Genomic DNA, 25,780 nt, shown 5'->3' with positions numbered 1-25,780 from the left:
CACTAGTCAATGCCAGCTGCCCAGATAACACTCCCTTCATCCCCACTCTTTGCCTCCTGCCTATCAGCCACTGCTTTATGCATGTTAAAATCTTTCCTGTAATACCATGAGCTTGTAATTTGTTTAGCAGGCTCATGTATGGCACCTTGTCAAGGGCCTTCTGAAAATACAAGTACACAACATCAACAGATTCTCCTTTGTACTGTTTGTTACTTCCTCAAAGAATTCCAACATATTTGTCAGGCAAAGTTTTCCCTTGAGGAAACTATGCCGATTATGGCCAATTTTATAATGGGCCTCTGAGTACTCTGAAATCACATCCTTAATACTCCACCAATTTCCCAACCACTGAGGTCAGACTAACTGGCCTATAGTTTCCTCTATCCTTCTCCCTTCGTGAGAGACATTTCCAAATTTACAGTCTTCCAGAACTGCTCCAGGATCTATTGATTCTTGAAAGATCATTACCAATGCCTCCATAATCTCTTCAACCACCTTTATCAGAACTCTGGGGTATACACTATCTGGTCCAGATGACTTATCTACCTTTAGAACTTTCAGTTTCCTTCTTACAAATGGTAACTTCACACACTTCATGACCCCTGACACTTGGAACTTGCACCATACTGCTTGTGTGAAGACTGATGCAAAATTCTTATTCACATCATCCACCATTTCATTGTCTCCCATTACTACCTCTCCAGCATCATCTTCCAACAGTCTGATAGCCACTTTCACTTCACTTTTACACTTTATATACTGAAGAAAATCTTTGGCTAGCTCACTTTTGTATTCCAGCTTTACTTTCTTAATGACTTTAATTGCGTTCTGTTGGGTTGAAAAGCTTCCCAGTCCTCTCACTTCCTACTAGTGTTTGCTCTATTATATGCCATTGCTTTGGCTTTTGAGTTGGCTTTGACTTCTCTTGTTAGCCATGGTTGTGTCATTTTGCCTTCCTCTTTGGGATGTATATACTGTATCCTATGACTTCCAAATTGCTTCCAGGAATTCCAGCCATTGTTGCTCTGCTATCATCCCTGCCAGTGTTCTTTGCCAAACAATTCTGGCCAACTTCTCTATCACGCCTCTGTAATTCCCTTTACTCCACTGAAATACTGATAAATCTGACCATAAAACCATAGAACATTACAGCAGAGAAACAGGCCTTTTGGCCCTTTTTGGCTGTGCTGAACCATTTTTCTGCCTAGTCCCACTGACCGGCACCTGGGCCATATCCCTCCAAACTCCTCTCATCCATGTACCTGTCCAAGTTTTTCTTAAATGTCAAAAGTGAGCCCACATTCACCACTTAATCTGGCAGCTCATTCCACACGCCCACAACTCTCTATGTGAAGAATCCCCCCCTAATGTTCCCTTTAAACTTTTCCCCCTTCACCCATGACCTCTTTTTTCTCCCCTAGCTTCAGTAGAAAAAGCCTGTGCTTGCATTCACTCTATCTATACCCATCATAATTTTATACACCTCTATCAAATCACCCCTCATTCCCCTACGCTCCAGGGAATAAAGTCATAACTTATTCAACCTTTCTCTATAACTCAGTTTCTCAAGTCCCGGCAACATCCTTGTAAACCTTCTCTGCACTCTTTCAACCTTATTAATATCCTTCCTGTAATTAGGTGACCAAAACTGCACACAATACTCCAAATTCGGTCTCACCAATGTCTTATACAACCTCACCATTACATTCCAACTCTTATACTCAATACTTTGATTTATAAAGGCCAATGTACCAAAAGCTCTCTTTACGACCCTATCCACCCGTGACATCATTTTTAGGGAATTATGTATCTGTACTCCCAGATCCCTCTGTTCTACTGCACACCTCAGTGTCCTACCATTTACCTTGTATGTTCTACCTTGGTTTGACTTTCCGAAGTGCAATAACTCACATTTGTCTGCATTAAACTCCATCTGCCATTTTTCAGCCCATTCCTCCAACTGGTCCAAATCCCTCTGCAAGCTTTGAAAACCTTCCTCACTGTCCACTACACCTCCAATCTTTGTATCATCAGCAAATTTACTGATCTAATTTGCCACATTATCATCCAGATCATTGATATAGATGACAAATAACAATGGACCCAGCACTGATCCCTGTGGCACACCACTAGTCACAGGCCTCCACTCAGAGTAGTAATCCTCCACTACCACTCACTGGCTTCTTCCTTTGAGCCAATGTCTAATCCAATTTACTACCTCTCCATGTATACCTAGCGACTGAATCTTCCTAACTAACCTCCCATGTGGGTCCTTGTCAAAGGCCTTACTGAAGTCCATGTATACAACATCCACTGCCTTCCCTTCATCCACTTTCCTGGTAACCTCCTTGAAAAACATGACCTACCATGCACAAAGCCATGCTGACTTTTTCTAATAAGTCCCTGTCTATCCAAATACTTGTAGATCCTCTCTTTTAGTATTCCTTCCAATAATTTATCTACTACCAATGTCAAACTTACCTGCCTATAATTTCCCAGCTTTTTGAGCCTTTTTTAAACAACGGAACTACATGAGCTATCCTCCAATCCTCCGGCACCTGACCCGTGGATATTGACATTTTATATATTTCTGCTAGGGCCCCTGCAATTTCAACACCAGTCTCCTTCAAGGTCCGAGGGAATACCCTGTCAGGTCTTGAGGATTTATCTACTCCGATTTGCCTCAAGATAGCAAGCACCTCCTCCTCTTTAATCTGTATAAGTTCCATAACCTCTCTACTTGTTTGCCTTGTTTGAGGTGCAGACTTGAGGGGCCGAATGGTCTACTTCTGCACCTGTTGTCTATTGTCTATTGTTTCCATAGACTCCATTCCAGTTTCCTTAGTAAATACAAATGCAAAAAAACCCATTTAATATCTCTCCCATTTCTTTTGGTTCCATACATAGCCAACCACTCTGATCTTCAAGAGGACCAATTTTATCCTACTATCCTTTTGCTCTGAACATACCTGTAGAAGCCCTTAGGATTATCCTTCACCCTGACTTCCAAAGCAACCACGTCTTCTTTTAGCCCTCCTGATTTCTTTCTTAAGTATTTTCTTACTGTTTTTATACTCCTCAAGCATCGTATTTCCTCTTTAGGACATACAAAAAAGCTGGATGAACTCAGCATGTCGGGCAGCATCCGTTGAAAGAAGCAGTCAACGTTTCGAGTCGAGACCCTTCGTCCTGTTATCTCTCTGTTGATTTGCTCCTCCTGACGAAGGATCTTGACCCGAAATGTTGACTGCTTCTTTCAACGGATGCTGCCCGACCTGCTGAGTTCATCCAGCTTTTTTGTACATCTTGATTTGACCACAGCATCTGCAGTGTACTTTGTGTTTGTTATTTCCTCCTTGTTGCCTATACATGTTATACATCTCTCTCTTCTTCTTTATCAGAGTTCCAATATCCCTCGAGAACCAAGGTTCCTTATTCTTATTCACTTTGCCTTTAATCCTGACAGGAACATACAAACTCTACACTCTCAAACCTTCTCCTTTGAAGTCTCCCACTTACCAATCACATCCTTGCCAGAGAACAACCTGTCCCAATCCATGCATTTAGATCCTTTCTCATTTCTTCAAATTTGGCCTTTTTCCAGTTTAGAACTTCAACCTGAGGAGCAGATCTATCTTTATCCATGATCAAGTTGAAACTAACGATGTTATGAACACTGGAACAGAAGTGTTCCCCTACACACACTTCTGTCATCTGCCCTAACTCATTTCCTAATAGGAGATCTAATATTGCATCCTCCCTAGTTGGTACATCTATATATTGATTTAGAAAACTTTCCTGAACACATTTTACAAACTCTAACCCATCTAGACCTTTAACGGTATGGGTCCTAATCAATGTGTGGAAAATTAAAATCCCCTACAATCACAACTTTCTGTCTCCTGCAGTTGTTTGTTATCTCCCTGCAGATTTGCTCCTCCAATTCTCACTGACTATTGGGTGGTCTATAATACAACCCTATTAATGTGGTCATACCTTTCCTGTTTCTCAGTTCCACCCATATGGCCTCAGTAGACAACCCCTCTAATCTGTCCTGTCGAAACACTGCTGTAATATCTTCTCTGACTAGCAAAGCCACCCCCCCCCCCCTCACCCTTCATCCCTCTGCCTCTATCACGTCTGAAACATCGGAACCCTGGAACATTGAGATGCCAGTCCTGCCCCTCCTGTAGCCAAGTTTTGGTAATAGCTATGATGACATAATTCCACGTGTTAATCCAGGACCTCAGCTCATCTGCCTTTCCCACAATACTCCTCACATTGAAATATACACACCTCAGAAGATTATTACCACCACACACAACCTTACTATTTGTGACTTTGCATGAACTACTAACATCATTTATTTTTACCCCTGTTCCACTATCTACTCTGGCACTCTGGTTTCTATCCCCTTGTAAATCTAGTTTAAACCCTCCCCAATAACACTAGCAAACCTCCCTGCAAGTATATTGGTCCCCTTGTAGTTCAGGTGTAACCTGTCTCTCTTGTACAGGTCCCACCTGCCCCAGAAGAGGTCCCAATGATCTAGAAATCTGAAACCCTGCCCCCTACACCAGTTTCTCAGCCACGTGTTCATCTGCCAGAGCATCCCACTCTTACCCTCACTGGCACGTGGCACAGGCAACAATCCAGAGATTACTACCCTCGAGGTCCTGTTATTCAACTTCCTACCAAGCTCTCTGTACTCACTCTTCAGGACCTCCTGACTCTTTCTACCGATGTCATTGGTACTGATGCGTACCACAACATCTGGTTAATCACCCTCCCACCTCAGAATGCTGTGCACGTGATCAGAGACATCCCTGATCCTGGCACCCGGGAGGCAACAAACCATCCGGGAGTCTCTGTCACGAACACAGCATCTCCTGTCTGTACCCCTAACTATTGAGTCTCCTATCCTCTCCTCTCCTCTTCTTCCCCCCTCCCTTCTGCACTGCAGAGCCAGACAGTGCCGGAGATCCGGCTGCCGCAGCTTGTCCCGGGTAAGCCATCTCCCCCAACAGTATCCAAATCGGTATACCTGTTCTGGAGGGGAATGGCCACAGGGGAACCCTGCACTACCTGCACTTCCCCTTCCCTCGCCTGATGGTAACCCAATTACCTGTGCCCTGTTCCTTAGGTGTAACTACCTCCCGGAAGCTACCATCTATAAACTGCTCAGTCTCCCGAATGATCCGGAGGTCATCCAGCTCCTGCTCTAGTTCCCTAACGCGGTTTATTAGGAGCTGCAGCTGGATGCTCTTCTTGCAGGTATCGTTGTCAGGGACACCGGAGGTCTTCCTGACTTCCCACATCCTGCAAGAGGAGGATTGTTGCTTCTCCATCTCAAATTTCAGGGTGAATTTGATCATATTCTGATCACTTTTTCACAAAAGTTCTTTTACCTTAAGCTCTCTGTTCAATTCTGGTTCATTGCAGAACACCCAATCTAAAATAACTGATCCCCTAGTGCAGTGGTCGGCAACCACAAGCTTTTCTAAAAAGCCATCTTGTAGGCATTCAGGAAAATCCCCCTCTTGGAATCACACACCAATTTGATTTTCCCAGTCTACCTGCATACTGAAATCCCCCATGACTATTGTAACATTCACCCTCTTGGAATGCATTTTCTACCTCCCATTGAAATTTGTAGACCACATCCTTACTACTGTTTGGGGCCTTGTATACAACTCTCATTAGGGTCTTTTCTTTTACCCTTAACTCTGTCCACAATTATTCACCTTTCGACCCTAAATTACCTCTTTCTAATAATTTGATTTTTTTTTAAACCAACAGAGCAACACCAACCTTCTGCCTTCTTGCCTGTCCTTTTGATACAATGTATATCTTATGACAGATAGACAGGCATACTTTATTGGTCCCAAGGAAAATTGGTTCTCGTTACAGCCGCACCAAGAATAGTGAAGAAATATAGCAATATAAAACCATAAATAATTAAATAATAATAAGTTAATCATACCAAGTGGAAAACTAAGTCCAGGACCAGCCTATTGGCTCAGAGTGTCTGACACTCCTAGGGAGGAGTTGTAAAGTTTGATGGCCACAGGCAGGAATGACTTCCTATGACGCTCAGTGTTACATCTCGGTGGAATGAGTCTCTGGCTAAATGTACTCCTGTGCCTAACCAGTACATTAAAACTTTAATCTCCCAACTATAATCTCTCAGCCACTATTCAGTGATGACTACAACTTACATGCCAATCTGAAGCTGTGCCACCCTTTTCTATTTTGTCCACCTTTTACATTGCAACTCACCCTGTTCACTGTAGTTTTGGCCCATCATCAGCCTCTCCTTGCCAGGAGTCCAACTACACATTGCCTCAACACAGTCGCTCCAGTTCCCATCCCCCTGCCAAATTAGTTTAAACCCCCTGAACAACTTCAGACAACCTGCCCACAAGGATAGGGACCCCTGCGGGTGCAGGTGTAACCCATCCCTTTCATGAAGATCGTACCTTCCCCAGAAGGGAACCCAATGATCCACAAATTTGAACTACTTCCCCCTGCAGCCACACATTCACCTGCCAAATCATCCTATTTTTACCCTCACTGACTCGTGGCACAAGCAGCAATCTGGAGATTACAATCCTGGAGGTCCTGTTTCTCAGTTTTCTACCTAGCTCCCTAAAATCCTTATTCAGGACCTCTCATCTTGTCTACCTTTACCACTACTTCCACTATGTATCAAGACTTCTGGCTGCTCCCTTTGTGAATGCCGTGGACACGATCCGAGACATCCCGGATCCTGGCACCTGGGAGGCAACATTCCATGCGAATGTCTCTATCGTCCCCACAGAATCTTGTCTCTGTTCTCTGATCAACACTGCAGTTCTCTTCACCTCTCTGCTCTTCTGAGCCACAGCACCAGATTCAGTGCTAGAGAGCCAGTCACTGTACTCCCCCTAGTAGGTCATCCCCCTTAATAGTATCTGAAGTTATATTGAGGGGAACAGCCACCAGTGTACTCTGTGCATTTCCTCTCCTTCTCCTGACAGTCACTCCATTATCCGTCTCCTGCAACATTGGGGTGACTACCTCCCTGCAGCTTCTGTCTGTCACCTCCTTATTCTCCCATATGAGCCGAAGGCCATTGAGCTGCAGCTCCAGTTCTATATATGTTCTCTCAGGAGTTACAACTTGGTGTACCTGAAGCAAATGTGCTTGTCCGGGAGACTGGTGGTCTCCCAGACGTCCTACACCATATCAAACACTACCCCCAGAGCCTTTCTCACTTTGTCCGGGAGACTGATGGTCTCCCAGACGTCCTACACCGTATCAAACACTACCCCCAGAGCCTTTCTCACTTTGTCCGGGAGACTGGTGGTCTCTCTACACCGTATCAAACACTACCCCCAGAGCCTTTCTCACTTTGTCCGGGAGACTGGTGGTCTCTCTACACCGTATCAAACACTACCCACAGAGCCTTTCTCACTTTGTCCGGGAGACTGGTGGTCTCTCTACACCGTATCAAACACTACCCCCAGAGCCTTTCTCACTTTGTCCGGGAGACTGGTGGTCTCTCTACACCGTATCAAACACTACCCACAGAGACCTTCTCACTTTGTCCGGGAGACTGGTGGTCTCTCTACACCATATCAAACACCACCCACAGAGCCCTTCTCACTTTGTCCGGGAGACTGGTGGTCTCTGTACACCATATCAAACACTACCCACAGAGCCCTTCTCACTTTGTCCGGGAGACTGGTGGTCTCTCTACACCATATCAAACACTACCCCCAGAGCCTTTCTCACTTTGTCCGGGAGACTGGTGGTCTCTCTACACCATATCAAACACTACCCCCAGAGACCTTCTCACTTTGTCCGGGAGACTGATGGTCTCTCTACACCATATCAAACACTACCCACAGAGACCTTCTCACTTTGTCCGGGAGACTGGTGGTCTCCCAGACGTCCTACACCGTATCAAACACTACCCCCAGAGCCCTTCTCACTTATCTATGCCCTATGAACTGGTGCTTTTGGAATCTCTTGGGGGATTTGGCAAACTAGACTCTCGAGGGTGTCGGTATGGCCATTGCTAGGCGTGGATGCCGTTGAACAGGAGAAGACAAACCCTTACTTGACTCCATTACTCAGTGCCGACTAAAGCAACCAGCAAGATTAAATCATCAGGGCCATGAGCAGAAAATGAACAGGTGTTAGTATAATCTGTGTTTGAACTATCAGTGAAAGGAGTTTTAAAATGGGACCCAAGGGTAGGTTCTGTACACCCAGGTAGCAATAGCCAGAATACTCTGTCAGAGATGATGGTGTAATCAGCTACAATCACTGGGTATGTAGTGATGGTATCGAGTGATCAAGAAGGCATGTGGCTTGCTCACCTTTGGAACTCAACGCCTCAAAGTCAGGATGCTGCAGCTTCGTGAAATTCTAGTTAGGCTGCATCTGGAGTACTGCTCACAGTCCTAGTCACCCCATTACAGGAAGGATGTTCAGACTATGGAAAGGTGCTATAATGGGATACTGGACAAACCTGAGTTGTCTTCTCTGGAACAGCAGAGATCAAACAGAGGTTTATAAGGTTATGAGAGGCATAGATAGAAAAGACAGACAGTATTTTTCCCCAAGGTTCAGAGGTATCTAAGGTAATTTCAAAGGAGATGGAGGGCCATTTTTTTTTGTACAGATAGCACTGGGTGTCTGGAGTGAGCTGCCTGGGGTGGTGCTAGAGGCAGATACATCTGGGACTTTTCAGAGACGTTTAGATAGGCATGTGAATGTGAGGAAAGTGGAAGGATATGGCCATTGTGTAAGCAGAAGGAATTAGTTTAGTTGGTCCTTTGACTATTAGTTTAGTTGGCCTGTTCCTGTGCTGTACTGTTCTATGTTCAAATCACTATCTTTGAAGACATTTAGACAGACTTGTAAAATAAGCTCGCCATTAGATGCAGTGATGATCAATGAAGGTGGGAAAAGTCTGCATGGTCAGAATGGACCATAGAGCACCATAGAACATCACCTCCAGGCAGAAGATTTGACTGATGCACCTCAGTCTGAAATGTTTAGACCACATGATATTGGAATAGAATTAGGCCATCAGCACATTGAGTTCGTACAACTCTCAACCACATTCTCCTGCCTTCTCCCTGTAACCGTTGACCCACTTACTAATTAAGAACCTATCAACTTCTACTTTAAATATACGCAACGATCTGTCCTTCACAGCTTTCTATGGCAATGAATTCCACAGATTCACTACCCCCATCTCTATTCTAAAGGATGTCCTTCTATTCTGAGGCTGTGCCCTCTGGTCCTAGAGTCCCTCACTATGGGAAACATACTCCCCACGTCCACTCTATCTAGACCTTTCAATGTTCGATAGTTCTCAATAAGATACCCCCTCATTCTTCTAAACTCCAGTGAATGCTGCTCATTCGCTTTGTGAGCCTCCTCTAAACCCTCTCCAATACCAGCACATGCTGGCCCAAAACTACTCACAATACTCTACGTGTGGTCTGATCAATGACTTATAAAGCCTCAGTATTATACAGTATACTTTCTTCTGTATTTTAGTCCTTTCAAAATTAATGTTGTAGGAGTGTCGAGAGAAACTGATACAAGTGTAATTACTTCTAATTTACACTTTATTCCCCCATCAACAAATGGTGATGTTGTATAATCCCCGCCCCCAAAACACAATGACATAACACACATGGCGAACTTAGCAACAGTCTAGGGGAACTCTGCCCAATGAAAGTGAGGAGACCCTATACACACCACCCTACCCCCCCCCCCCCCAGAATTCACCCTAGCAGGCAAAGTCAAACGAGCAGGGGCCCGCAAAACTCAGCGAGCCTCCTCTTGCCTTCACGGGCAGGTGCCGGGGAGGAACAGGCAAAGTTAGACAGTCTGGAGGTGGGAGGCTGTGGTGTTTTCACTAGAGAGTCCAGGTCCAAATCGGCAGGCTTGAGACAATCCACTGAAACCCTGTCCGGAATACCTCCAAACATTTATCCCCCGCTTCCCACGTGCGGAACGGGCCGTCACGAGCAGCCACAGGGGACCCTGATGTCCATCCTGACACACAAACACTGATTTCGCCTCCCGCAGACCCGGCAACAGGTGCGGCCGTGGCAGGCCATACTGCATCGTGGCCACTGGAGCGAACACTTTGGCGCTGTCCATACAAGCCGACTGCTCTGAGAAGCGGATAATGGGACCATGGATGTTGGGAGAAACCGTTTGGCACCCAGAGGGGTTGCCCAGAAATGAGCTCTGCAGAAGAGGACTGAAGGTCCAACATGACCCATGGCAGTCTGTCCACACACGGAGGCATGCACAGACAGCGGCTTTCATTGAACGGTGGAACCACCCGCACAGACCGTTGGCCTGAGCGTGACGAGCCGTGGTCCGGTGCAGTCTGACCCCCGATCACGGGCAACCACCCACCAAAGCCTGGACGTAAACTGCGTCCCTCGGTCTTAACAGATATATGACGGGGCCGAACCGAGCGATCCATGATCCGCGGCCAAGATGGATGTTGTCCTATCAACGATATTGTGTGATGTGGGAGGTGAGTAAACACGCGGGACAGGGGCAATGGGCCAGCCCGATCCACGTTCTTGTGGTCGAAGCGCAGCTCAGGGACTGCAGTTAGGAAAGAAGCCCCTATGAACCTTCTCACATTGACTCGCCAAACAAACACTAGCCCAGTCAGTCCCTGAGGTCCTTCTTTATCCCGTGCCACACAGACTTTCCTGTCACCAGTACCTGCGGTGCTCTTCGGCCCGAATGAGAAAGCCCATGGAACACATCGCCAGCTCATTGGCACTATTGGCCTGGGTCGCCCCATTGACACATCACACAGTGGTGAAACACTGCTGTCCATGAGATGCTGAAAAGTCAGGCCACGTTCTTCAGCCCGAATGACATTGGAAGACTCTCAAACAAACCAAACAACGGTACTAGGAATGTCACTCCGGCAGACAGCGACCTGGTGATAAACGCGAACGAGGTCCACCTTCAAGAAAATAATCCAGAACCAACCTTCATTACAAAGTACATTTACCATTATACTTCACCATGCTGTACATGGCTTGCTGACACACTCTCTTTGTGTTCCCACCTGCAGGTCTTCTTCCACCAGGAATGGTCAGATGTGAAACAGCAGGCTGGTGTTCATCACTTAAGTTCTCCGTACTGGGTAGACTTGATCCCTTGTTCAGTCTGTGAGGGTGATAATAAGGTGAGTCATACAGTGTAACTTGAGTTCAGTGTTTCCTCTGGCTGCGTCACTAGACTTGCACACAGAGATGTCATTTGTCCAGAGCACCAGTTAGTCCCATGCACCTGGGAGTGAACCCTGCATTTTCAGGCAGCTCCCTTGCTTTGACTTGGTCACTGGGTTTGTGAAGACTATCTTCTCTCCCTTTGGCTTCCTCTGACCAGTAAAATGTTGCTACAGTTGTTCTTGGCCCCTCAACATGTTAACTCATTACAATGGTCCTTCACATCTCCTTATGATCTCATTAAACTGGCTTCCTGTCAATTTCCATCCTGACGAAGGGTCTTGGCCCGAAACGTCGACAGTGCTTCTCCTTATAGATGCTGCCTGGCCTGTCGTGTTCCACCAGCATTTTGTGTGTGTTGTCCTGTCAATTTCTATCAATGTGTTCCTTTTCTCTGCTTGCCCATGATCTGCATGCTCATTTCCTTTCTGCACCTTACCCTTCCCTTTCTGCTGAGTCTTTAATTGCTGCTACCACTGCTGGCAGCTGCACCTCTTCAAACGGTTCCTGATAGTGTTTGACGTTTAGGGCTCCCTGACATGTTTCACAAACATTCTCTTGTGTCCTGTCCCAGCTTGGAGCTTCCATCTCCCCAAGGATTTTGTTCTCTGGATCATATTTATTGCTGTCCTAGTCTTGCTCATGTTATTTCTTCCTTTCATGAGTCTATAATAGTATCTGCCTTACTAAGTGTATCTATCCCCAGAACTGTACCCTTGTTGTTTGGCACATCCAAAAACCCACAGGAATCTGCACTCCCTCCATCTTAAATACCTGAGGCTCAATTCTTTCTGCCTTGTTGTTTCACGCTTTGCATTGGTATTGCAAATCATATCTCCAGTTATGGGCAAGGGTCAATCAGTTATTTACACTGATGACTGTGTCACTAACATACCACATTGCTGGCCCCCCCAATAAACCTCTTATGTACATCTGTGGGTGACTGGTACTTGTGATGGAGGCTGTCTTACCTGGATGTTGACCTCACCACCTCTATTAATCCATTTGGATGGAGAAGGCACTGTTGTTATTTCTGCCTGTGTTGATGGATGATTCTCATATTTTTTTCCCATTTTATGACACTGCCTCCAACTATGTCCTGATAGGCCTTAGCTGTAGCCAATCATCTTCTTTACCCTTCTACAACGTTTGTACATGTATTGTGGCACTCCCTTGGTAAGTGTCCTTGTTGCTGTCACACAAAGCAAGTCCTTTGTGTCTTCACAGCAGCTACATCCACTACAGGCACTTTACAACTTTTCTTTTCCCTCCTCTGGTCTGTCTTACCAGCCCATGATGCAATTGCAGGGCAGGTTAAACCCACTGCTACCTCCAAATCTAAAACTTCGGTGGGCCTTCCTTCATCATTTTCAGGAAAACTGACCCATCCCTCCTTGGGTTGTCCAACCTGAGTGTTCCTCATATTGCCAATATTTACACTTTGCATAATCCATGGGAGATTCATCAGCTCTCTGAACCACTGATGTTATCATTACCCAGTTACTCTCACCGCCCCCCAATCACTATCTTAGTTCTCCCTGAAAGAAGCAACATTTTTCCTGGCATTAGCCCTAGCTGTCAATTCACCATCTTGCACTCCCCGCATGATACTATCCCACATATTCCTCTGGCTTCTTAGGTAAACAAAGAGAAAACTGAAATAATTGTTTTTTGGTGCTAAAAGAGCATGATTAAAAGTCAGTGCTCACTTAAAATCTCTGTCGTTACAGATCACAAACCAAGCCAGAAACCTTGGTGTTGTGATGAACTCGGGTTTAAATTTAAACTGCCACATTAAAACAATTACAAAGTCAGCCTACCACCATCTTAAAAATATAGCAAGAGTTAAAGGCCTTATGCCTCAGCAAGATTTAGAAACTCTTGTCCATGCTTTTATTTTTAGTATGCTTGACTACTGCAATGTTGTTTTCACAGGTCTCTGTAAAAAAAATTCCTCAGACAGCTGCAGCTCATTCAGAACACCGCTGCTGGAGTCCTCACTTAGACCAAGAAAGTAGAACATATCACTCCAGTTCTCAGATTGTTGCACTGGCTTCCTGTCCATCAGAGGATTGACTTTAAAATATTACCACTGGTTTATAAAGCACGGAATGGTCTAGCGTCAAAATACATCTCCCATCTCTTGCTGCTTTATGAACCTTCCTAAGCTCTCAGGTCAACTGGAACAGGTCTGCTTCCTGTCCCCAGGGCCAAAACTAAACATGGCGAAGCAGCTTTGAGTTCCTATGCTCCACGTCATGAATAACCTTCCAGAGGATTTGAAGTTTGCCCCAACTCTAAGCTCTTTAATTTGAAGCTTAAAACTTTTCTGTTTGCTGTATCTTTTCATTAGAATCTCCTGCACTGTAATTTGCTGTATTTATTTTGTGTGATTTTATTCTTTTATATATTGTCTGCAATTTGATGTTTGATGTTTATATCTTGTTCTGTGTAAAGCACTTTGAACAGCCTTGTGTTTGAGAAGTGCTTTACAAATAAACTTGCTTGCTTACTGACATATCTTTTGGGTCTATTTGGTGAATTTCAATAATTTCTTCAAGCTCATACCAGAATTCTAAATTCCCACAAGCATCTTTGAGTGAGAACAGCTCTGACAAAATGCTCTGATTCTCCCTGGGGAGGTGAAAGGTCTGTGAATGATGGTGGTCAGAATTGAGGGCTGGCTCGTGTCAGGATTCTCAATCTGCCATTGTCTGACCTCAATATGTGCCATTCCAACAGATGTACTTGGGTATAACCTCTCCTTTAAATATCTCCACACTAATTCCAATATTAAACAAATATAAGAGGTGGATAAAAATTAGCCACTACGTATTAAAACCACAGAGTATGTACTCTGCAGGCTTCTACTTCTGTGCCGCCGAACGTGTGATGCCAGTTGTATTCTGTTCCATTTAAAACTCTGTTACTCCAAAGTTTCAAACTTGTTCTTAACACACACAAACACTCACAAACAAGTGCTACTATACAGTTCCCCCAGAACACATCCCTCGAGCATTCTGAATGGTCAGTAACTACCTTTTAACTGATTTTCCTGTCTTGCCAAACTATCAAAAATTGTCTGGTCCCTTACACAAACACCATGTTTTTATATTTACCAGTTCAGCTCTCCACCCTATTCTTTGGTACTTCATAATCACATGATCATTAACCTGAATGGATATAATCAAAGGTTTCAAAGGTACATTTAATGTCAGAGGAACATATACAATATACATCCTGAAATGCTTTTTTCTTCACAACCATTCACAAAAAACAGAGGAGTGCCCCCAAAGAATGAATGACAGTTAAATGTTAGAACCCTAAACCCCCCCCCCAGCTCCCCCCTCCCCCACCAGCAAAATAAAAAGTATCAGCACCCACCACTCACTCCAGCGTGCAGCAGAGACACAGACTTACAGTACCCCAACGACTACTCGTTCACTTGGTAATTCAACATACCACAGGCTCTCCTGGGTGCTACTCTTAAAAATACTCACCCCCTCAGACTGCTTAAGTTGCTGTGGGTCACAAACATATCCCAGACAAGCCCATATGTAGAAGTCTTTTTTCCTTCACAACAAGAAGGCACTCTTTTGGAAACCCTCTCAGTACAGGCTCACAAACCCAAAAGTACATCTCATTTTTATATCCTTAACAGCAGGTGATTAAATAAAATGTCAATAGTTACAAGGACATTATTTACTTCAATATTTTAGGTCGACAATGCTTCCTTTGAGCTACAGTGGGAGACATCTATGAATGTTCAAGCATTCCTTCTGGGACAAACTAATGACACAGGTATTCTAAAAGTTTATGCAGACAGAGAACAAGTTGCTAGAGCATCCAATAGATCAGCTATTGATTGCAACTCTACTTGTGAACATGTTTGATATGTTAAGTGACAACATCAGCCTGTTCTGGCAGCTTGAACTCAGTCTCAATGGTGTAATTAACTTAGCCCATGTTACCTGGATTGATACAGACCCAATTATCACAACCCCATCATCTCAACGTTTGGCTCATGCATATGCAAATACCTCATGGTCAACATTTTGCAAACCATATCTCTTAGTCTGTGGGCAGCTTGTGCTCCTCAGGCAGTGTTAGGCATGCCTTAATCACATTACTGTACAATGTACAATCCACACTAAGGACTGAAGACTGGGTCTTGTTTGAATTAATATCTGCCATATTCACAAGTCCAAAATACTCCGTAACAGGCTGAAGAGCTTTCTCTTTGCTTTATGACTCTGCAAGACTTTTTCTAAAAGGAGAAAGGCAAAGAGGCAGCACGAGATATAATGCTTGAAACACTTATCAGGGACAACTTCTAATCCACTGTTCTATGACTCTTGAATACACCGCGTGTGATAAAAATGAACTTTTTACCTCCCAGTATACCTTTCATAGTCCTTGTATGTTTAGTTTTACCAGCTGGCATTGCTCAATTTGCAGGAACTGAGAAAGGCCACCAATTTGTGCAAGGAGAACCAAAGTTATACCTCTATGTAAAGTGGGCCTGAGAGAATTGCCTGCTAATTTGGGGACAGCCTCGAAGACATGTAACTTTGGGGTTACTATTCAGCATTAATACTGCTGTACGTCCATTGTAACAGACAAGTAACTCCTTTTGTTCATTAAAAGATGCACAGAGGAAACCTTTCTAACTGGAGCAGAGTGAAACAACTCTTGGTTTGATTCCCATGCCACTCACTCTGGGTATACCCACACTGCACTTTTTCTGCAATGGTAGCTGCAGCTACCATTCTGCATTCTGTTTTATTTCTTTTGTCCTACCTGGATACAATGAGAAGTTAAGAACTGGGGGAATTGATATGACTGTAGGAAGAATAAGTAGGCTTAGTGTAAACAGATGGTTGTTGCTGACTGGGTGGGATGAAAGGACTGTTTCTATATGACTCCATAATTCACAAATTGGCTCCCCAGGAGTTGTTCTCGCCAACTAGTTCACCCAGCAGCAGAAATCAGCCATAAAGACATTGAACGAGGCACTTAATCCCAATTTCAGTGCCAGTCCTCCCATCCAATAGCTGTAAGAGTACAAGACCAAAATCTCGCGTTGCTGACCGGGATTTGAGCATTTATCTCTGAGAAATGTTACTCCAGGCTTATTATTTCCTTGGTGCGGAGCGGGGCTGCGGAGTTTAGAATTGACTACGTCGCTCGCTCACTCTGCATTCCTAACATTCCGGCGCCGCTGGCCCTGCTGATTGAACTATGGTGATTAAAGTCTACATCGCCTCTTCCTCTGGCTCCAAAGCGGTAAGGATCACGGGACTTCTGGACGGGGCAGAAAGTTGTAGGAGTTTCATTGGTTGGTTAAAGTTTATATTAGTTTTGTGGAATAGAAGCTTTGTCCCTGCTTCAACATGGAACTTGGAAGAGTGTAGCCCCATACTCCAGCACAGTTGGGTTTATGGCGCCGAGCTGATGTTACATCGGCTGGTTGGGGCACCACGACTAACGCTGGTCTCCAACTCGACCCGTCCCCACCGGAGTGACTCCTGCACCTACCCACTCCGGACAGAAAAACAGGCTCACTCCAATACCAGGAACTCTCCGCAAACATTTCCAAACACCAAAACCAGAGCTGGTGGACGCGAAGGTCACGATTCCTTGCACCCGCAGCTGAGTCTACACCAGATTTACCGCTACAAACAAAACCGTTCCCATAATACTAAATTCAAAAGTTCAACGTCGCTGCATACGTTCATTCCGATCTAGCCACCTCTAGTCCAACTGTGGTAATCGTTCTTTCTAATCAAACTTACGTACTTTCGATGCCTTTGTTTCGCTGCAGTAGCGTGTTGTGACTATTGAGTGATTTTTGTGTATTCTCCGATTTATCAACAGGTTTGACTTGATTGTAAACCCAGTAAGAGTCTGTAAACTAAGAAACAGATTTAAGCTTTTATGGAGATGGGTGATAATGGGGAATTTTGTATTTAGTGATTTAATTCTGTATTTCTGCGCGAATCTGACGCTGTTTGACCGCAGGTTATATTGTAGCGGACAGAGTTAATTTCCTTCGTCTCTGTCCATGGAGCAGTTAATCTAAATGATCAGAGTTCATTTTTGTTAGAGCATTATAATTAGTAAGAACCCTAAATTTCAATTTAACCTAAATTATCAAAATCTTACAAAGTAAATGGCGAAGTCTCATCTCCCAGAGCAAAAAAAGTTCTATATTGACAGACATGCGTGTATTCCTGCCAAAGCAGCGCTGGCTTTTGGAGATCAGGACGTGGTCAGGGAACCACTGTAATATTGCTGTTGTTCGTTGTTACATTTGAACAGGTCAGGAGTGGGATCTCTATGCTAGATGCTGAAAGTGTGGTCCGTGGAATGATGCCTTTGGAGTAATCCATGAATTGCACCAATACCATGGACACAACTCCCTGAACAGCGAGTCCTAGAGCACTGTAACACAGAAACATCTCATCCCTGTCTGGTCCCATCACTCACACTTGGATCCCTCCATTCATGTGCTTACCAAACCACTCTTAAATATTGCTATCAAACCCACAACCACCACTTACCTTGACATCAATCCACGCACGGACCACATTCTGAATGAAGAAGCTTTCCCTTGGGTTCCCCTTAAATACTTCACCTTTCACCCTTAACCAATGACATCTAGTAGTCTCACCCAACATCAGTGGAAAAAGCCTATTTTCATATATCCTATCTATATCTCATAATTTTGTATACCTCGATCAAATCTTCCCTTATTCTCAAGTGCTGTAAGTAATAAAGTCCTAATTGTAATAATCAGATCCTCAGGTCCCAGCAAGACCCTTGTAAATTTTCTCTGTACTCTTTCCATTTTACTCATTTATTTCATGTATAAGTGTATAACCAGAGCTGCACACAATACTTCAAATAAGTCTTGTACAACTTCAACAAAACATCTCAACTCCTGCACTCAATACTTTGTTTTATAAAAGCCAATATACCAAAAGTTTTCTTTGCAACCTTACCTACCTGTGAGACCACTTTCAATGAATGATGGACCTGTATTCCTAGATCCCTTTGTTCTATAGCACTCCCCAGTGCCCTACTGTCCACTATGTCAGTCCTACCCTGATTTGTCTTCCCAAAGTGCAACATCTCACAGTTGTCTGCATTGAATTCCAACTGTCAGTTTTGCAGCTGGTCCAGATTTAGCTGCAGGCTTTGATAGCTTTCCTCACTCTTCATTGTGCCCCTAATCTTCATGTCATTTGCAAATTTGCTGATCCAGTTTACCACATTATTATCCAAGTCATTAATATAGATGACACAACACTTGTCACAGACCTCCAGTAAGATGCAGCCATCTACTACTACTCTCTGGCTTCTTCCCTGAGCCAATGCTGAATTCAACTTACTGCTTCATCCTGAATGCAATGTGATTGAACCTTCTAGGCCAGGCTCCCAAGCCGGACTTTGTCAAAGTTCATGTAAACAACATCCAGTGACTTTCCTTCATAAACATTCCTGGTAACCTCCTCAAAAATGTGTAAGATTGGTTAGACATGACCTGTGACACAAAACCATGTTGACTATCCCTAATGAGGCCATGTCTATCCAAATGCTTTCAAATTCAGTCCCTCAAAATTCCAATAACTTTCCCAGCACTGACTTCAGGCTCACAGGCCTATAATTTCCTGATTCATACAGCCTTTCTTGAGCAACAGAATAGCATTAGCTATCTTCCAGTCCTCCAGCACCTTGGTCGTATTTAAGGATGTTTTTACTACCACTCCTAGAGCCCCTGCTGTTTCTGCTCGGAGGGTTCTGAGGGTACACCTTGTCAAGTCCTGGGGATTTATCCACCCTAATTTTCCTTGAGATAGCTAGTACCTTTTCTGTAATCAGGATGTGACCCATGACTTCACTATGGCTTTGCTGCAGTTCTACAGACTCTGTGTGTATTTCTCAAGTAAATGTAGAGGCAAAGATCTGTCCCCCCATGCATAGATGACCACACTGAGCTTCAAATGACAACAGCAAAAAGATAATTGCATTTTATGTAGTTGATTGAGGGATTAATATTGGCTAGGAAATATTGGCAGGCTTGGTTTTCATAAATAGTGCAACTGACATGAGATGTAGCAGGACTCTGCTTTAAAATCTCATCCAAACATGGCACTTTGATGGTGTGGGTTTGCCACTTTAGAGACAATGGAATCTACTTGGTTTATCCAGCAATAGTGACACTGAAAACATCAAGGATTTGATTTTCTAGGGGAAAAAATAAAATACTTGCATTTCTGCAGATTAATTTTTTCATTTAAAATTGCATAAAAATTTGTAGCTTTTTCACTGTACCTTGTGATGTGTTAGAATAGGATACATTAATATACAACAAAGTAATGAGCTTGTACTATGTTTGTTGATGATGAAAATAATTATGTACAGCAGTCTTTTTTATTTCATGAAATACTTCTATTTCATCATACTTGGTACTGGTGTGGGGAGGTTAATTGCAGAGTGCCTGTGTTTACTGTTCAGTTCCACTGATTTATCAGCACACGCACTGAGATGAATGTGATACTACTGAGTGAGCTATCTACCGATCGAGGACACTTGATAGTGTTCTTCGAAAAACTGGTTAGAATGTTGGGGAAGAGGAGCCTCACTCACCTCAATGACCTCAACAAGTGGAGATGTGGCTGTTGATTAGAGAGATTGAGGGACCAGGTAGGAGAATCCATTAGGTGCACCCCTAACTCTTTCCACAAAGGAGTTGTTTGTGCAGTGAGGAATGGTCAGCTTGTACCTTGCTGAAGTCCATGTTCATCTCTTTGTTCTTGTACACATTGAGACAAGTTGTTGGCCTCACACCATTCTACCAGCTGCCAGCTGTTTTATCTCCTTGCTGTATGCCATCTCGTCACAGAACTTAGAACATAAAAACCTACAGCACAATACAAACACTTCGGTTCACAATGCTGTGCCGAACATATACATATTTTAGAAATTACCCAAGGTTATCCATTGCCCTCTATTTTTCTAAGCTACATGTACCTATTCAAAAGGCTCTTAAAAGATGCTATCATATCTGCCTCCACCACTGTCACCGGCAGCCCATTCCAAGCACTTACCACCCATCTGCGTAATGATGTTGCCCCTGACATCTCCTCTACCTACTTCCAAGCATCTTAAAACTGTGCCCTCTCATTCTAGCCATTTCAGCCCTGGGAAAATGACTGTCCACACGATCAATGCCTCTCATTATTTTATACACCTCCAAGGGAAAAAGGCCAAGTTCACTCAACCTATTCTCATAAGGCATAATCTCCAAACTAGGCAACATCATTGTAAATCTCCTCTGTACCTTTCCTATGGTTTTCTGTGATAAAGGCCCTCTGGCGTAGAACTTAAGTCCCTCCTCTACCTCGCTCCACTCCGCTTGGAGTTTTGAATTCTGTTCAGTAAGAGTGGGATACCTAAGTTTAACTGCTGCTGTTACTCGAATCCATAGTGGTTCCTTCTGCTCAGGGAAGCAAGCAGTGTTCTCAGGGCATTATTGATTGTATGTTGGGTCAATAGCTTCCTAAAGCACCCAACTTTCTGTTGGATAGGATGACTCGGGCCAAAGACTCCCCAGCCTTTTGTCTGTACCTACCCAATAAACTTGCTAATTCCTTAGAGGAGAATTCTCTGAGCTCTGTTGCGTCCAGAGTGTCTGTTCCACCATCCCCCACACATTCCTGAGCCTCCTCTCCCTCCCCTTCTTGAGAGGAAGAAACTGCAGGCCAATGTCTCCCATGGTGGGTGTGGGGATGAGTAATTACTGGCTTTTTCTGCACTTTCAGACACACAAGGGAGAAGGCAATCATTTCAAGAATTAGATCGTGGAACCACCCTACTCTCTTCTGCATTTTTATCATTCAGCCAGATATCCCCATCTCTGAGCCTTGTTGTAGGATCATCACCCCGTCTCAACGTGGCTCGAACCTTAATGGGACCAGGTTCCCGATAGGCCCTTCAAGCCACCTCTAAATTCTGTACTTTTATTAGATGACAGGCTAGCTGGATATTCATATCTTCTAGCTTTGTAGCCCTATTCTGAGCCATTCATTAGTGATTCATTCAGAATAATAGTGTCGACTGAGGTCTTTGAATTCATTGTTAAGACTCGCTATCATTTTATGCTGATGTCTTACAATTGTTGTAAATAGCCAGATAGCATCCCGCCGGCTCTCTTTCCTCCTGGGCAAACCCACTGATTTAACAATGTGATGTCCCATTTCAACCCCGGTGAAATCAAACTGCTATATCCCGAGCTCTCGGTGCGGCCTCCTCTACGTACCTCTTTCCATTAGATGTAGTCATCTGGTCCAGGTGACTTTAGACCTTTAGACCTGTCAGCTTCAGATGCACCTTCTTCTTAATAATAGCACTACACTCACTTCTACTCCCAGACACACTCTAAGTTCTGGCATACTGCTAATATCTTCTACAATGAAGAGATGTAAAATACTCATTAAGTTCATCTGCCATTACTATCTCTCCATTTCATTTTCTAGCAGTCTGATATCCACTCCCACCTCTCTTTCTCTCTTTATATATCTGAAAAAATATTTTGTATCCTCTTTCATATTATTGGTTAGATTACCTTCATATTTTATATTTTCTCTCTTCAAAGCTCTTTTTAGTTGCCTTCAGTTGGTTTTTAAACTTTCCCAATTCTCTAACTTCTCATGAGATTTTGCTTGTATATCCTCTCTTTTGTTTTTTTTGCTGTCTTTGACTTTAGCTTCTTCCTTTCAATCTGCATGGGGAATTCTATTATTATTATGATCACCAACTCCTAAGGGTTCCTTTACCTTAAGCTCCTTAATCAAATCTAGCTCATTACAAAATGCTTACTCCAGTCGATGGGTTTCGGCCCAAAATGTCATCTGTACTTTTTTCCATAGATGCTGCCTGGCCTGCTGAGTTCCTCCATGTTGCACCCATTCCAGAATTGTCTTTCCCCTAGTAGGCTCAACCAAAAGCTGCTCCAAGAAGCCATCTCATAGGCTATCTACAAATTCTTTCTCTTTGGATCCAGCACCAATCTGATCTTCCCAATCTACCTGCATATTGAAATCCTCCATGACTGTGATAACATTGCCCTTTTGACACGCCTTTTCCATCTGTAAGGACAGATACAGTAGATAGTGCAGAGTCAGTGGAACTCCAGCAAAACCAGGAACCTTTTGTATGGACTTAATTCCTTGTTCATCTGTCTGAGCCTTATTCCTCCTAACAGTGTGAACCCACACAAGGGTGAGTCTGAAATAAACATGCTCAGATCTTGCTTGAAGACACTGGATGCTTAGTCTAGGGGATTAATAGTGTAGGATATCCCACCCTGCAAAAACTCATTTCAAGGAGGTAGCACCATCACCCCCGCCCCCTCAACCCCATATCCCCCCCCCCAACCCAGTCAACTTCTAAGTGTATGTATACAGGACATTTGATTATGAAAGAACACAACAATTTATTTGATCACATATTGAAACTATTAACATATTAAGATGTGTGTGTGTGTGATACAGTCGGCCCTCCTTACCTGTGAGTGATTGGTTCCGGGACCCCCCACGGATACCAAAATTTGCAGATGCTGAAGACCGTTATATAAAGTGGCATAATATTTGCATATAACCTATGCATGTCCTCCCATATACTTTAAATCGTCTCTAGGTTACTTATAACGCCTAATACAATGGAAATTCCATGCAATTAGTTGTTACACTGTCTTATTGACAAGAAAAAAAGACTGCAGATTCATCCCACTCACAACGCAAGCAGCGAACAAATGAGACGCGAGGCGAGCAATGATCAAACGATGAGTAAAGCTTGTAATACCTGTACAGTAGTTGTTACACTGTCTCGTTTACGGAATAAGGACACTTTGGAGGAGGCTCAATAATACCAAAGTCAGGAACAATGGAGGTTGAGAGCTGAGGATCTTCAAGCGTTGAACGTCGAGACTTCAGAATTGCAGATGCTTTAGTCAGAAACGTTGTTTTAGGAAGCTGTCTCTTTTTCTTTGCATCATCAAACAAATCTTGCAATTGTTGCAGGCATGTTGTTATCCCTTGGGCGACACGGAGGCTTCGTCCATCGGAGGATCATATCCTTTAATACTTGCACCTGGTGAAAAACTGCTGTAAATTTTTCAACTGTCCAAATTGATGGCTCTGCCTCCTCTAAATCTTCATCATCATCATCTTCTGTAGAGGCTTTCAGTAGATCTTCGAGTTCCTTGTTGGTAAGGGTTTTTCTATGCTCTTCTATGTGTTCCTTGACGTTGTTCTCGATCATGTTAGAGAAGCCTTCCCTGCCAACTTCCCTTGCAGCATTCAGAATATCCCTGACTTCTGCATCAATAGCGGGGAAGCCCCTAAAGTTATTGACTGCCTCACTCCATAGTGGGTTCCGATATGCATTCACTGTCTCGGGCTTTACGGCGTCAACAGCCTCTGCAATAAACACAATTGCATCAGCAATTGTGAATTTCTTCCATAAATCCGTGATGCTGCAGTCAGGGTTACATCAAGGGCAGCACGAATCTTCCCGAAGGTGAGGCAGGTGTAAGTCACCTTGACGATGCCTTGATCAAGTGGCTGCAGCAGTTACATAGTGTTAGGAGGCAGGAACATTACTTCCATATTATCGTTGGCAAAGCAGAGAGATTGGGGATGGCTGGGAGCATTGTCAATTATGAGGAGAGCCTGGAATGGCAGCCCCTTCTCTTCAAGGTATTTCTTCACTTCAGGAATGAAGCACTGGTGGAACCATTCCAAGAACAAGATCGCCGTCGCCCAAGCCTTCGTGTTGTGTTGCCAGAAAACAGGTAGGCAATTTTTGTTTTTGTTCTTAAGGGCCTGGGGCTTTTCTGCTCGGTAGATGTCCTGGCTTGATCATGTGACCGGCTGCGTTGCCGCACAGCACCAGAGTAAGGCGATTTTTCCGGGCCTTGAACCCCAGAGCCTGCTGGGCACTCTTATGGATGTAGGAACGATTGGGCATCTTCTACCAGAACAAGGCCGTTTCATCACAATTGAAGACTTGCTCTGGAAGGTAGCTTTTCTCTTCTATGAGATTCTTGAGCTCCTCTGGGAATGCTGCTGCGTCCTCAGCATTAGCCAATGCCGATGCTCCCGTGATCTTTACGTTCTTGAGGCTGTGGCACTTTACATAGTCAGCCAGCCATCCCTTACTAGCCTTAAATTCTTTCTCTCGCTCTCATCGACCCCATCACAGTAGTGCTCATACAGACTAAGAGCTTTTTCATGTACAATTTAGCCATCAACAGGGATATGCTTCTGTGACATGTCCTCTAGCCATACACTTAATGCTTTCTCAGTTTTTGCATGCACTTTATCACGAACCAGAGAGACCATTTTTGCTGTTGTAGGGGCAGCACTTAAACTTCCACGAATTTCAGCTTCTTTCTGCTTTATTGTGGAAATGCTCGATTCGTTCTTACCGACCTTGTGGCCCACTTCAGAAAGTGACATGCCACTTTTCAAAAGATCTAATATTTCTACTTTCTCGGCGAGAGATAGCACTTTACGCTTCCTCTTAGCCTTTGAGGAATTGCTTTGACCATTGAATTGCTTTTTAGGAGTCATTTTTGTTCATGCAAAGTAGTGCAAATAATGCTCGAACAAATGATGAAAGAGCACTTCCAGGTTTTCTCGATCCGCAGTTGGTTGAATTCACACATGCGGAATCTGCAGATAAGGAGGGCCAACTGTACACACACATAAACAGTGGCATTCAAAAGCTTGTGCACCCCTGGCCTAAATTTCTGTTACTGTGAATAGGTAAGTGAGCAGAAGATGAACTGATCTCCAAAAGTCATGAAGTTAAAGATGAAACATTCTTTTCAACATTTTAAGCAAGGTTAGTGTATTATTTTTGTTTGTACAATTTTAGAGTGGAAAAAAAGGAGAAGAGCACCATGCAAAAGTTTGGGCACCCCAGGAGATATGAGCTCTCAGATAACTTTTACCAAGGTCTCAGACCTTAATTAGTTTGTTAGGGTTATGACTTGTCCACAGTCATTGTTAGGAAAGGCCCGGTGATGCAAATTTCAAAGCTTTATAAATACCCTGACTCCTCAAACCTTGTCCCAATGTCCCAACAATCAGCAGCCATGGGCTCCCCTAAGCAGCTGCCTAGCACTCTGAAAATTAATATAAATGATTCCCACAAAGCAAGAGAAGGCTATAAGAAGATAGCAAAATGTTTCCAGGTTGTCATTTCCTCAGTTTGTAATGTAATTAAGAAATGGCAGTTAACAGAAATGGTGGAGGTCAAGTTGAGGTCTGGAAGACTAAGAAAACTTTCTGAGAGAACTGCTTGTAGGATCGCTAGAAAGGCAAATCAAAGCACCTGTTTGACTGCAAAAGACCTTCAGGAAGATTAGCAGACTCTGGAGTGGTGGTGCACTGTTCTACTGTGCAGTGACACCTGCATAAATATGACCTTCGTGG

At 43.9% G+C, this 25,780-nt stretch overlaps 2 protein-coding genes and 1 long non-coding RNA gene across 4 annotated transcripts in view; 2 read left to right on the top strand and 1 right to left on the bottom strand.

Annotated features, from left to right (window-relative positions):
- Positions 1–9,787: 9,787 nt before the first annotated feature.
- Positions 9,788–16,392, bottom strand: LOC132398283 (uncharacterized). 2 transcript variants are annotated; one of them, XM_059977476.1, is made up of 2 exons: positions 16,365–16,392; positions 9,788–11,211 (listed from the first exon to the last, which is right to left on the bottom strand). In XM_059977476.1, the coding sequence occupies exon 2, from the start codon at positions 10,871–10,873 to the stop codon at positions 9,923–9,925; it is 951 nt and encodes a 316-aa protein (XP_059833459.1). In that variant the 5' UTR covers positions 10,874–11,211; positions 16,365–16,392; the 3' UTR covers positions 9,788–9,922. The 2 variants fall into 2 exon arrangements, with proteins under 2 accessions (XP_059833459.1, XP_059833458.1); XM_059977475.1 differs by lacking the exon at positions 16,365–16,392 and adding an exon at positions 16,074–16,309.
- The window catches only part of sh3bgrl (SH3 domain binding glutamate-rich protein like), a 149,335-nt gene continuing 139,944 nt past the window's right edge, over positions 16,390–25,780 (top strand). The window contains exon 1 of the mRNA XM_059977477.1: positions 16,390–16,559. Within this exon, the coding sequence (XP_059833460.1) occupies positions 16,515–16,559 (45 nt within the window). The 5' untranslated portion in view covers positions 16,390–16,514. The remainder of the gene's footprint in view (positions 16,560–25,780) is intronic.
- Positions 16,574–24,130, top strand: LOC132398285 (uncharacterized). Its single transcript, XR_009513606.1, has 3 exons — positions 16,574–17,041; positions 23,360–23,547; positions 24,055–24,130. It is a non-coding gene; the product is annotated as an uncharacterized LOC132398285 (long non-coding RNA).

The sequence above is a fragment of the Hypanus sabinus genome, chromosome 8 (assembly GCF_030144855.1).
Source record: "Hypanus sabinus isolate sHypSab1 chromosome 8, sHypSab1.hap1, whole genome shotgun sequence".
Taxonomy (NCBI): Eukaryota; Metazoa; Chordata; class Chondrichthyes; order Myliobatiformes; family Dasyatidae; genus Hypanus; species Hypanus sabinus.
Note: the sequence above shows the minus strand (reverse complement) of the source record. Positions and strands in the feature narration are given on the sequence as shown.

Coding starts and splice junctions, on each gene's coding strand:
- LOC132398283 (XM_059977476.1), bottom strand. CDS start 10,873: ATGGACAGCAGTGTTTCACCACTGTGTGATGTGTCAATGGGGCGACCC.